The sequence below is a fragment of the Oryza glaberrima genome, chromosome 7 (assembly GCF_000147395.1).
Source record: "Oryza glaberrima chromosome 7, OglaRS2, whole genome shotgun sequence".
Lineage (NCBI taxonomy): Eukaryota > Viridiplantae > Streptophyta > Magnoliopsida > Poales > Poaceae > Oryza > Oryza glaberrima.
The window spans coordinates 10404941-10418372 of NC_068332.1; the positions used below are offsets into that span (position 1 = coordinate 10404941).

A 13432-nucleotide genomic window follows, 5' to 3' on the forward strand; every position below is an offset into this window, starting at 1 on the left:
TTTGGTTTTTGGGAACTCCAACCATTCACCCCCTCTAGTTGGCTTAGTTCTTGCAGTGCGATCCTACAGTCCTCACCTTCTTCCTGTCTTACCTCTCTTTCCCCTCGTCAGTTTATGTCTCCTTCTCTTTCTCACGAGTCAAGTCGGGCTCGGTGGTGGCGCCCTCTGCTCGGTGGCAGCACCAACTTCAAGGCGGTACGCCCTCCCCTTGATTGATAGTGCCCTCCTCACGATTGAGCCTCGGCGGCGGCACCTTCCCCACGGTGATTGTGCCCTCCTCATGGCGGGGGAAACCTCCCTATATATGATGGCAGTAGCCCTGCCTCCCCAGGAGCTCGGGGGTAGGGTGACCAGATCTTGCCGCCATGAGCTCGGAGGCGGCCAAATCTGGCCACCATGAGCTACAGCGGTAGCAATCCACATGACTAACAGGTACCCCGTCCCCATCCCCCCCCCCCCTCCCCAATCTGACTGTGATCTTTTGTATCTGAGCTATGGTGAGCGGTAGCATCTTCCTCGGCCTCAGGTGAGTAGCAGCAGACCCAGTGGCCTTAGCCTCCGGTGGTCGGTGGTGGCCTTTGTCTCTGGTGGGATGAGGCAATGGAAGGCTTCCATATGTTGATTTAGTTTTTTTTCTATGAATGTCATTTATGTAATTTTTTGAGATGATTCTAAATTATTTTTGTTGGATTTGTGATGATTTTGTGATTCATTTTCTGTATGATTATTGGCTCGAAGCATCGGCTCTAATCAAGCTGATATATCGAGCCGGCTTTTTTTTCTTCGAAATATCTTAAAGCTGATGGTTCCTAAACCGATACTTTATATTCTTCCTATTAGTAACGTTAATGGGGTGCCGGTACCTTTAGAAGTACCCAACCGTTATCCATGGACCATGGGTGTTCTGCAGCGACTCGCTGTGTGACAAGTGGCAATGATGGCTTGTGATGATTGTAAAGCATGGATTCAGGAAAACGCCATAACTTCTATCACGATATATATGTGTGGCACGTGGCAACAACTACAGTGTGCAGCAAAAATCTTCCACTATATGTACTTGGTGAATTATATGTCCAAGCCACCATTGAATTGATGCATGACAAATGGTGTATTTAAGAAGAAGAGGATTGGGGAGATTGGGAAGATACGCAAAACAAGGTGAGCCATTAGCACATGATTAATTGAGTAACTATTTTAAACTTTTAAAAATAGATTAATATGATTTTTTAAAGCAACTTTCTTTTAAATTGGACATAAGAGGAAACCTTGCCCGTGGTACACGGTATAGGTGTAACTCAATGCAATAATTTGCAAATTGAGCAAATTGGTATAACAACTTTAACATATATAAATGACACGTCAGAGTTAGTATGTATACTTTTCTAAAAATAAATTGAATTCAAGCCATATAAACGCAGAAAATCAAATTTCCAAACCTTCTAAACCTAACTGATGCTTTAGTGAAACTTTTTGTTCTACACACCTTATATAGTTAAGCTACAAGCTGTCACTGAGAGCCCACTTGGTTCAGTTGTGAATTATAATATAAAATTGATTTTTTAGATTTTGATTTATAATAATATTAGGATTTCATGATCAGGTAAATAAGTAAATAATGTACCTAGTTTTTTTTATATAGAACTTCAAATTTCCAAAAATGTTTAATTTCAATTCCAATCCAAAGAGTAGTTTGCTTTACTACCCCATTCTTATAGATTATTTACCTTGGGTTGAAAACGTGCCGTTTGATCACGCCATAGCTATAATTTTAGACCGGGTATATCATATTGGCAAGAGAGGAACGGAATTTTTTTTCCCAAAATATCCTACCTTCTGAAGGTTGTTGATTCAGCTGTTTCATGAAGGAAAATCTTCTACATATGTGTAGGATGAATGAATCTCTTAGCTCTTGTGTTTTTGCCTGGTTATAAACTTTGTGAATTCTGTGTTCTGTTTTCTGCCCTATGTAAATTAAATATTCTATTGTGAATTTTGATTTTATAATTACTAGGTAAGGCCAGTAGTAATTTTAGTAATAAAAAATATTTGATAACATCTGTACCGAACAGGTCAGTTTTTGCAAATATTTGATTGATATAGACAGTACTTTTCTATTTGCTAGTTTCTTTTTCATAATAATCAAGTAGAAGTGCTAGTTAACATCTGTGACAAACTTTTGCAGTTCACAAAATAATACGTTATCATTATAAGGAATGCACGAACCAGGCCACAAACATCATGATGCTAGCGCGGGCGCTCCATAACATCTTGCACTACTACTCTGGTGTCGGCAAAGTATCTTCATCGAGATCGATCAACCAGCTGGCCGGTTCGTATGGTCTGAAATTACTCCGAATGATGTGAAGACTGTGGATTCATCCATATTTACATATGTATGTGCTTGGTACTCACGGGGGCCTATTGTGTATTGTACAAAATTATATATGTAGCATTCATCTGACTATTGTAATTTAATTGAATTTTAGACAAAATTGTGTAAATCACTCCACTCTTATTTTGAGATTTCACCCTATTATCCATTTTGTTATAAAAGCCCATCCACCCAAAATAATCAGGCCAAAATTAATCTCACCAAGCACATGAGTAGCTGATTCGACCATTTACTCCAATATGGCTTCGCTACCGATACCACAATATAATTTTATAAACAAATATACTGTTTTCTAGAACAATTGTGGGCGCACACTATATACCACCATTTATGTGATTGCCCTTGCTTCCGAAAAGTCTAAAATTAACTTTAAATCAGTTTTGCTACAAACATCATATGCTATATTTTTTTCTTGATTTAAAACATTCACTACTACGAAAGGATTTTTTTCATGCAGTCAAAAAGTGTTTTTTTGTGCGGAGGTCTTGCCCATCTACACCCAGGTGTCCGGGAAAATAAATATTTTCACGTGCGGGCGGCCCAACTGCACGAAAAAATCCATCTTCCTGTGCGGTCGGGTTAAGTCGACCACACGGGATAATCGGATTTTCGCATGCTGTCAGGTTATGACTCCCGCACGGAAAAATAAAATTCCAAAAAAAATCAAAAAAAGGAAACCCTAAAATCCAGCGGCGACGGCGCGGATCCGACCGGCATGCGGAGCCGGTGGCACCGCTCCGGGCCGCCGCCGCCTCCTCCTCATCGTCGGCAGGGCGGCGTGGATCCGGCCAGCACGCGTGCGCGACAGGGCCGGTGCCGCCACTCCTAGCCGCCTCCTTCTCGTCGTCGTCGGCGGCCGGGGCGGCACAGTTCCGGCCGGCGAGAGCGTGCGGGGCCAGCGGCGCCATTCCCGGCTGCCTCCTCATCGTCATCGTCGCTCGAGGCCACCGTCGAAGCTTTGCGGGGGAGGGCGAGGGAGCCGCTGCCTTCGCCATTGACTGCGCCGCCTGCCGCCCGTCACGAGGCCGGACGAGGAGGATCCACCCACCATCAAGCCGCTCGATTCTGCTGGCTGCACCTACCACCGTCCGCGCCCGCTGCCGTGCCACTCAGTGCCGCCGTCCACGCCCATCGCCATCTGCGCCCACCACCAGTCGCGCTCGCCGCACACACTCGACCGTGAGAGGAGAATGAGAAAGGAGACAGAGTGAGAGTGAGGGAGAGGTGAGAGAGGAGAGAGGAGAGAGAGGATAAGGATGAGGATGGGTGGATAAGGATGAAATTTTGAAGTGTTAAAGAGGTAAATAGGAGGAAGGATAGACTTGTAGGCGGGTCTTTAAGAGGCCCGCACGTGAAAATAGACTTATTTTTGTGCGCGGACCGTTAAGATGCACGCTGCGAAAATTGATTTTCGTGTGCGGGCCTCTTAAGGTTTCGCACGTGAAAATGGGAGGCCGTTTTTTTAATCTAAAGAGCTCCTTGTACAGGAAAACCGTGTTTGTACTAGTGATTTTTCCAACTATATCTCTTATTACTTATTAAATAGGTTTCTATATTTCCTATGACCTCTTTCAAGTTGGTAATGAATTATTTTTATCCTAATTCTCTGATATAATGGTTATAGAAAATATATTGTAAGTTATGAAATTTACGATGTAAGTTTTATAATTTGCAGTGTGTATATACACGATTTACAGCTATTATTTGTCATAAAAATATGACACCATATAATATAAATAGTCCCTATATATTTGATTTGAGGGCTACTTGATCTTAGAATGTTAAAATATATAACACCAGATAATAACCTCTGTTAGGGCAGTTACGAGCCAACCATCTCTCCCATTTCAAACATCAGATGATGAGCACCTCCAAGAGAATGGCCAAATGACTCTCCAAGCTAAATTCTAGCAGGTTTTTTTCTGGTTGGGGGGGGGGGGGGGTGGGGGAGCCCTCCAACAGCCTCTCCATCTGGCTTGCGAAGCCATCTAGCTAACCAAATTGGCTCTTTGGCTAGCCAAACATGGCCATCCTGCCTGCCTAGCCAAACCGGTTGCCAGCCATGGGCCCCACATTGCTCCCCCAATCCCCCAATCTCTCCTCTCAATTTCCCCGCACAGATCGATTGCCACCACCATCATCATCCTACCGCGCCATCGCCGTCCCGTGCTGTCGCCGCCTCCCACCTGCACCATCGTCGCCGTCCCATTTCCTCCGTCGCCGAGGGAGCTCCGCGGTGACGAAGCAGCAGCGAGGGAGGGTGTGTTGGTGACAGCGATGAGGGAGGAGCGATGATGGGGAAGAAGGACCGGATCCCTCTGCGGTGCCGGCCGCGTTGCCTCCATCATCACCGTCGACGGCCTCCTCCTCCGGCACCATCGTCGTCGTCGAGGTCGCCGTCACCATCCGCCGCGTCTGCCATCTTGAGGCCTCCGCCCCCGTGTGGACTCCGCCGCCTCCTTCCCTGCCGGATCGGCGGGTGGCGTGGATTCGGGGGGCCACGCAACCTCAACCGCCGTCTGGCCTGCCAGCTATTGCGGCTGCTGTCGTGGTCGCCATCCACAGGGAGGAGCGTCGCCGCCTTCCTTCACCTTCCTCCGCGCCCACCATCCCCCGAGCCGAGAAATATCGCCGCCAGATCCATCGTCTCGTGCTCCGGCCGCCGCCCCATCGCTGTCGTATCGATCAGCGCCTTCCCTCGCCCGTCGCCACCTCGACTAGCGTTGACCTCATCCTCGCGTGGCGGGCCCCTCCATCGACCTCCTCCGGTGGCCACCTCATCCGTGCGCTGCGCGGCTGGCTCCCTCCATCAACCTCGTCCCTTTGCGGCGGCCCCCTCCGTTGACCTCGCCCGCGTGCCGCGCTCGTAGCTCCCTCTGTCGGCATCATCCCGCGGCCGCCTCTCCATGCGCCATGGCCCCATGTGGGAAGAGGAGAAGATATGGAGGGAAGGAGAAGAAGTAGAGAGAGACTAACATATGGGTCTCACTGTCATAGACTCAAAATAGAGAAGGTGAATGGAGAGGCCGTTAGAGTAGACAACGAGTTTGACTTACCAAATTAGATGGAGAGTTGGTCAAATGTACATGTGAAGAGCTAGATTTAGAGAGACTATTGGAGATGCTCATAGAGAGTATTTCTGGGGCCTCAATACTCAAAGGCACAATGTACTTAACACCAAATACACCTACACAACATAAAAAAAAACTAGTAGTATAGCTTATTAATGGGTATGGACCATCCAATTCTTATATCACCTTTTCCATCAGCAACTATCCAAATACCGTCTTCTATTTGTTCCTTAATTAATTTGGAGCAAAAGTAGCAAACAGCTGGAAATCAGATTGATCAACATAGCAAGGGCTGCTTTGCAAATAACCGGACACTATAAATAGGGCCCAAACCCAAAGCTTCTCCTCACACAAGCAAACCCAGCTAGAACTACCTGTCTAGAACCAAAAACCTAGGCCTCCAAATTAACAATCCGCTAGCCCAGAGAGAGTTAAAACAGAATGGCGGCCAAGGCGCAGGCGGTGCTGCTGCTCTCCCTGGTGGCGTCCCTAGCCGCGGCGCGGGGCGCGCAGGGCATCTGCAACATGTCGAACGGCGACTTCAAGCTGTGCCAGCCGGCGGCGGCCGTGAGCGACCCGACGGACGGCCCGTCGGCGGAGTGCTGCGCGGCGCTGGGGGAGGCCGACCTGGCGTGCATCTGCCGGTACAAGGGCGTCGCCGGCTTCTGGATGAGGATCTACCACATCGACGCCGCCCGCGCCATGGCGCTGCCCGGCAAGTGCGGCCTCACCATGCCCACCAACTGCTCCTGATCGATCGATATGCTCATAACACTAGCTATGTGTGCAACGAAAAATATGCTGGTTAAATAAATAACGTACTGTTGTGTAATTCATCCCCATGTACTGAAGTGTGCATGGTTCGATCTTGTTTTAGTATATGTAACAGTGTAAGTGTGTCGGCAATGCAAGAAGCCAATGTTAGCTCCCATATAATGATAAGTTATCGGGGCTTGTCATTTAGCAATAAACTGTTAAAATATGTATCTTTCAGACTTTCTATATATTTCATTTGCTTAATGCTATATCCATTATATAAAATACTGTTTTGGGTAAATTCAGCATAAGTAAATGAGCATTTCTCTATTTAATTAACCAATATTCATGCATGCATAGGTTTCAGGTACAAATTGGAAAACTTTATGTTCAAGTTTGAGAATAACACCCTAGACATGTATCATAGTATGTATACATGGAACAACCATATAGTATACTGTATAGCATAGAGTTGATCTAGAAATTCTCCTACTTGGAGTAATTTGTCTACTTTGTATACGAAGGCAAAGAGATCGTAAAAGAAAATGTACGCGACATTAATTTCAGGTAGAGTACACGTATCTTGATCGACAAATTAAAGCACAATCGATCACTTGGTCACGGAAGGCACAGTATACATTGCAGCTTCATTTCTTCCCCAAATAAGATTGTCGAGCTCGTTCTTACGAACTTCTGAATTTCTTGGAATTTGGAAGGACTTGATAGGATGAATACTACATGTATCGATAGATTATTTGTAATTGTAGCATAGAGTGAATACATTTCTTGGGAACAAAGATAATTCATCAGATTTTCCAAAACCCGGAAACAACAGATAAAATGTTTTTCCTCTTATTTATTTCCCTACGTGATACTTTGGTAGCATATATGCCTATGTTGCTCCTAATTAACTACATGCTGCATATATAGGGGAAAATATGTGGTGGAAACTTAACTTTGGTGAAAACTCGTGCAAACCTCAACTAAAAAGTCATTTAAATTCATAATAAAACAATCACACAAGTATATAGGATGATGTTGCACAACCAGATAAAAAACCTCAACCAAACTCAACTTTGTTGGTGAGATATGAAAATAGCAAATTCCAAACCACAATGAAGTAGAGTCTGAATAACATTATTAATATATGGTTGTGTAACATTATTTTATCTGCATGTCAATTTTTTTTAATTTAAATTACTTTTCAGTCAGGGTTTATACAAGTTTTCATTTAAGTTATGGTTTTCATTGTATATTTACCCATACATAGTACTCCCTCCGTCCCCAAATATATATAAGCATTTTTAGTATAATGTCAAGTCAAATATTTTTTACTTTGACTATTAATAGTAAAAAAAAAAAAGATCAATCATGTAAAGTTAGTGTTACTAGATTTATCATTAAACAAACTATCATAATATGTAAACTCTTTTTATTTAAAACATTTTAGTTTTATAGATATTGTTGGTCAAAGTAGCATCTCAAGGACTGTGTCGAAATTAAAAAATGTTTATATTGTGGGATGGAGGGAGTAGCATCTTTACGTGCACAAATGACCATGTCGTTTACATCTTACGTGTAAATCCGATGATTAGGATTTTTTTTCTTTTCTGGATTAACATGGAAATTTCTATATATTTGTTAATGTAGAAACTTGAAGGTTTTAATATCTCCTAGAATTATGGACGATGCTTTTAGGAAAGCCTTCTTATATTGTATAGAAAAATTCATACACACCCAACATAAGGTCATGAAGAGCTAACTTCTATATCATGGTGATGAACTGCACTTTGCGGCGTTTTGATGGCGATTTATCAGTGTGCATTGCACACTTTAATTTTCATGCGAGCGTGTGTTGGTGCGAGCGTCCAATAAACTATTTTTTCTCACGCGCCGTGCAAAGAAATAAATAAAGCACTACGAGATAAGTCGGCAGGTGTTCTTTTTGTTTCTTTCCGCTCACCCTGTTGATGAAGATATTTTTGTTACACACATGGCAGTCCCTTTCGTTCAGCAATACAGGCTGATCCAGACTAAAGTGTGAAAGGCCGAATTGTGTACCCCGGCGCTGTCGCGCATGCTTCTTTTATAGACAATACAATAAATATCAACTCGGGATAACTACGGACTCTCTAGTCTAACTATATCAACCTAGTATCAGATTGAGCATATCTAATATTGCCTAGTAATTTAGTATAGGTTATATCTAATCTAATTTTAAATTATTATATTTTAAAACGGAGGAAGTTAGTATAGAGGGTGTTTCACAGATATGTAACAGAGATATGGAGTACGTCATGATTGAGGGCACTACATAAAAACTTTAGAGGTTTTGTTGTGGAGAAACTATATTTCTGCAGCGGTACACGTAATTGTTGATGTAAAAACTCTGTGTACTGTGTATTTAGACAAAACCATCACCACATTAGGAGATTAATTATATATATGAATGGCATTACGAAGTTCGGTGTGTTAGATATTGTATTTTAAAACAATATTTGGATTATGGGGCAACGTTGTCATATCAACAGAACATCCAGCATTGAAACTAATTCGAGATAAAAGAGTTCGATTTGCTTAAAAAAATAAGATTTTTCATACGCTTCTAGCAGGTTCTTATGAGAATACTAGGTCACAATCTTCCGATAGGTATTGATAACTCTCGATTTGGCAGAAACTTGTCACACATGATCAGGCTTCCGATCAACACGATTCGAACCCAGCAATCGCAGCACCACGTCTCCTCTAGTTATCAACCGTGCCGACACCCGGTTGACCTCGCCGAGAAGGTTAATCCCAGCATGCAAATCAAAGAACACAAGCAAGAACAAGGTAGATAGCAACTCAATTGCATATCAATAATAAAGCACTTGAATTTGGGGTTCCACAAACCGAACAAGCGGCGAAACTGCAATTGCAGAAATAATCTAAGCAAAACACGATTCTAAACTATAACAGCTACTGAATAAATATGATTTAGGATGCCCTAGGGTTTCTCTAGGTCGCACACCCCCTTAGGCTTAGCTCACGACACGATTATAAGGCCCAAGATCTAAATCAGATTCGGACTTGGACGAGGTATGTGGCTTGCTTTGCAGATTTCCGACAGCTTGTTGGGAATTTTGATGTGAGACCAAAACTATCTGAAAGTAGGCCCCATAAGCTTTCCAACAAGTACTCATAGGCCTCGAAATTCCTTCGAGATTAGCGACTAAGTCCGTTTGAAGTTGATGCTGTCAGGAGGCCTGAATCCGAATACAAAACATGTAGAACTTTATCCCTTTCTTTCTGTGGACCAAAAGTGACATGGTGAGATAGGAGTGGACTTGGAGAAGGTCTTGGTTTGGTCCCCAATCAACTTCTTTAATCACCCATGCATTCCTTACGCTCGACCTCTTTTCCTTCACCCAAGTAAGTACCTCTGCAAACGAAAACACACGAAACTCAATATGTAGCAACGTTTGTTCAAATATATAACAAGTAAATATAATATAGAACATATGCACCTTTGGTTGATGAATACATAAGGTAGTCATGGTCATATCTGAGCTAGTTATGTCCTCATCAGGTTCTACCTCAGAACTTCTAGTCTAAAAATTAGTCTTTTAGGCCTTTCTATACTAATATAAAAAGGAAGAGTTGTCTCCTTGCAATCCTACAGGCGAAATCAACTTAGTTAATCCCATCCATCCATCTGCATATCTGATCTAATCTCATCCGTCCATCGCTATCCTCAGCAATCCCACCTGATTCCTCTCCAATGCTACAGTCAAATCATCAATACCCCACACCATAACCTCGCACGGCATTCCCTCGGTCCCACCTCCCACCAAAATCAATCGCATGATTTCCTCCCAAACCCCCACCACGTGATTTTCTGATTTTCTCCGCCTTCATCGCCGCCTCCTTCCCACTCCGCCACTTCGCGCGGTTCCTCCCTCACATCGGCTCCTTTTGCCGCTCCTGTCTTCGCCGACGCTACCGCCCGCCGATGCATCCCTCCACCACCGCCTGGGCCCCGCCTCCTTGCCGTTCAGGAGAAGGAGTTTCAGTGGGTTCGTGCGGGCGTCGTCGTGCCGCCACATATCGAGACTCACTGTCCGTTCGCTGGGTAGCCCTCCTCCTCCACGGCCGTCCAGTCTGCCGCCCTCAACGCCGGTCGCGCCGTCCAGTCCGCCCGCACCCTCCGCTGCCATCTCCTAAAGGTATAGATCCCCTCCTCCTACCCCTTCTCTCTCTTCCCTCATCTCTAATATGTTCTCTCTATCCATCAGTAGCCCCGCCGCCGCCGCGAGATCCAGGCGAGCATGATGGAAGACGTGGATGCGGCTCCAGTGGTTGATTGGGTAGCAACGAGGATGAACCGCAGCTGCGACTACACCTATGCACAACAGCAACCAACTAGCTAAAGGTACGACTACGAGTCCTTCGAGCAGCTAACCACCATGACGCAATTCCGTTTGGGCGGTGCTCCATGTGGCTTTCCAGTAGATTTGACCCCCAAATCGATATGATGTAGCATCAAATGATGTGAATACACTTCGTGAGTTTTGCCTTTGATCGAGACGAACTCCTGATTATAGCGTCCTAAGCCCATATGGTGCGTGTCGGCATCCCTTTGTCTGTTCTAGGCCAGAAATTGGTGAAATGTTTGTCAAGCGGTCTACTTTTGATTGAAAACATGGCTACTTAATTACTTATATTAATGTTGTTTATGTATGACTAATGTTCTACAGCTACATTTTGTGTTATCTAATATAACTATTTTTTCTTCTAGTTTGGATAGATGTGGAAATGAAGCTTATTAATTTTTAGAGTAAATTTCACAAAACTACAGGTACTTTGCACAATCTATCACAAAACTACAGATAAGAAATTGTCTCATAAAACTACAGATTTAGGGACCCCATTATCACAAAACTACAGGTTTTAGCTCTCCCCGTTAAATCTACCGTGACCTGACAGGGGTGGCCCACTTGCAGTCTCAGGAACCTTTAAGATGGTTGCCACATCAGAAATCCCATGTCACTCCTCCTCCTCCGGTTGAATCGTCGGTCCACGCACGCACTTTTCCTTCTCATGGAAGGAACCACGCCAGTCCTCCTGCGCCCTGGGCGGCAAAAGAGAGGAAACGCGGGAACGAGCAAAATAATGGGGATGAAGGGGGGGAACCTGGGAGGAGGGAGAATGTAGCTCGTTGGCTCAATCAGCAGGTGCTGCAACATCGAACGCTATCAGGTAAGTGGGATTTAGTTCCCAGTTTATCCCATATCTTATCTCTGTTCTAACCTTTTGATCTATGGCCCAAGGGTTTTAGGTAATGGTAGATTGCTTTTTTGGATGCAGTGTGGTGGTGAAAAGAACACTCTTTTTTATCGCTTTTTGTTGATAAACTCTTCGAACTGTGGTTTAATTTAGGGTTATGAATTGGGGATTGTGGAACTCAGATTTTCTTGGGGTCGGACTGTGAAGCAGTATGTTAGGGTTTGGATTGTCAGGTTTTGGTTAAGCTTGTGGGGTTTCTAAAGTTTGCGGGACGAACCAATGAAGGTTAATATCACTTTTGTTGATGGGGATCACTGATTTACATGACAATTATGTAAAGAACAGACAAGTAGTAGATTGGTTTTGACAACAGATTTCTAGAGGTTTCAATTGGCCTTGGCCCAAAGATATCATAAAACCGACTTAAATCCTTTCTAAAAGTTGCCAAGCTGACAAGCTGACTTGGGTTTGAGTTTTGATTAAAAAAAACTTGAAGTTCCAATGCTATCGGAAGATCCTGTTTTTCCAAAACTTTTAAAGTAAACTTGTAATCACGCACGTGCAATGCACGTCATGACCAATATAAATCCCACAAAATACTTGCCTCCAACTAACGTACAAATCTTTACTTTAAAAGTTTTGGAAAAACAGGATCTTCCGATAGCATTGGAACTTCAAGTTTTTTTTAATCAAAACTCAAACCCAAGTCAGCTTGTCAGCTTGGCAACTTTTAGAAAGGATTTAAGTTGGTTTTATGATATCTTTGGGCCAAGGCCAATTGAAACCTCTAGAAATCTGTTGTCAAAACCAATCTACTACTTTTCTGTTCTTTACAGAATTGTCATGTAAATCAGTGATCCCCATCAACAAAAATGATATTAACCTTCATTGGTTCGTCCCGCAAACTTTCGTATCTCCATGGAAGAAAGAAGGTTATCTAATCATGCGAATTGATGAGTTCTTGCCGATCTCAAGCATTCTAGCTGGCAATTGGAACTTCCGATTAACCTAAATTTCTACATTTCACTCAAGTACTTAGTTTTGGTGTGCTTTGGCATGGACCAGTTTTTTCACATCATGAGATATTAGTTTAAAGTTTATCTATGATTTACTTGGAAGTCCATTGTGATACTTTGTGTAAAAAACCCTAAAACCCAAGACCGAATCAAGGGTCTCTTGTTTTTATTTTACTATTCTTGGGCCTTTGGTTTAAAGTTTTTAATTAAAGTGCAATGAACCAAAAGAACTGTATAAACCCATGATTGGCCACTACCCACTACGGCACTACCTACCCCTTCACCAATCCTCAATCCTTCATATTAAGAAAAGCAGAGCATAACACATAAGTGCCTCTTGTTATTTGTGGTATGGTGTACAAGGCGGCAGTTGCAGCACGGGAGGCAAGGGCCTAGGGCAGAAGCTAGAAGGTGAGTGAGGGTATGTTTGGACGGAAGGACAGGCTCAAATAGGATATGGCCATCCAAATTTTCGAGGTGTTTGGTTGGAGGGCAACACTGGGATATGGCCACCACATAGGGAATATTCCCTTCAGATGTCGGCTTTGTGCATCCGGCCGATTTGCCCGGATGAGGCAGCCCAGCGACCGCACGACCACATAGGGAATATTCCCTTCAGAGCGCGTGCACTCACCTCCTCCCTGTTACTTTCTCTCCTTTTTTCTGCTCTCTTCTCACTAGTTCACCCCTTGGCCAAAAGCCTACCTCTCCACCCTCCGAGGCGGCGAGGAGAGCCAAGGTGCCGAGCGGGAGGCTGTGCCAAGTGCGTGTTTCGGCGATGGTGTGGGCGTTGGGTTTTAGCATAGATACTGGTTTCCGAGGCGCGGGAGGTCTCGATGGTGTGGGTGGCGAGTCTCGGCGGTGCGGGCAGCGACAATCGGTGGCATGGGCGGCGACATTCGGCGGGATGTTCAACGGGGCAGCGAGGCACA

General features: G+C 44.2%; 1 protein-coding gene across 1 annotated transcript; it reads left to right on the forward strand.

Moving 5' to 3' along the window:
- Positions 1-5832: 5832 nt before the first annotated feature.
- Positions 5833-6483, forward strand: LOC127780592 (putative lipid-transfer protein DIR1). The gene has a single exon (XM_052307513.1). The coding sequence runs from the start codon at positions 5905-5907 to the stop codon at positions 6214-6216; it is 312 nt and encodes a 103-aa protein (XP_052163473.1). The 5' UTR covers positions 5833-5904; the 3' UTR covers positions 6217-6483.
- Positions 6484-13432: the final 6949 nt, after the last annotated feature.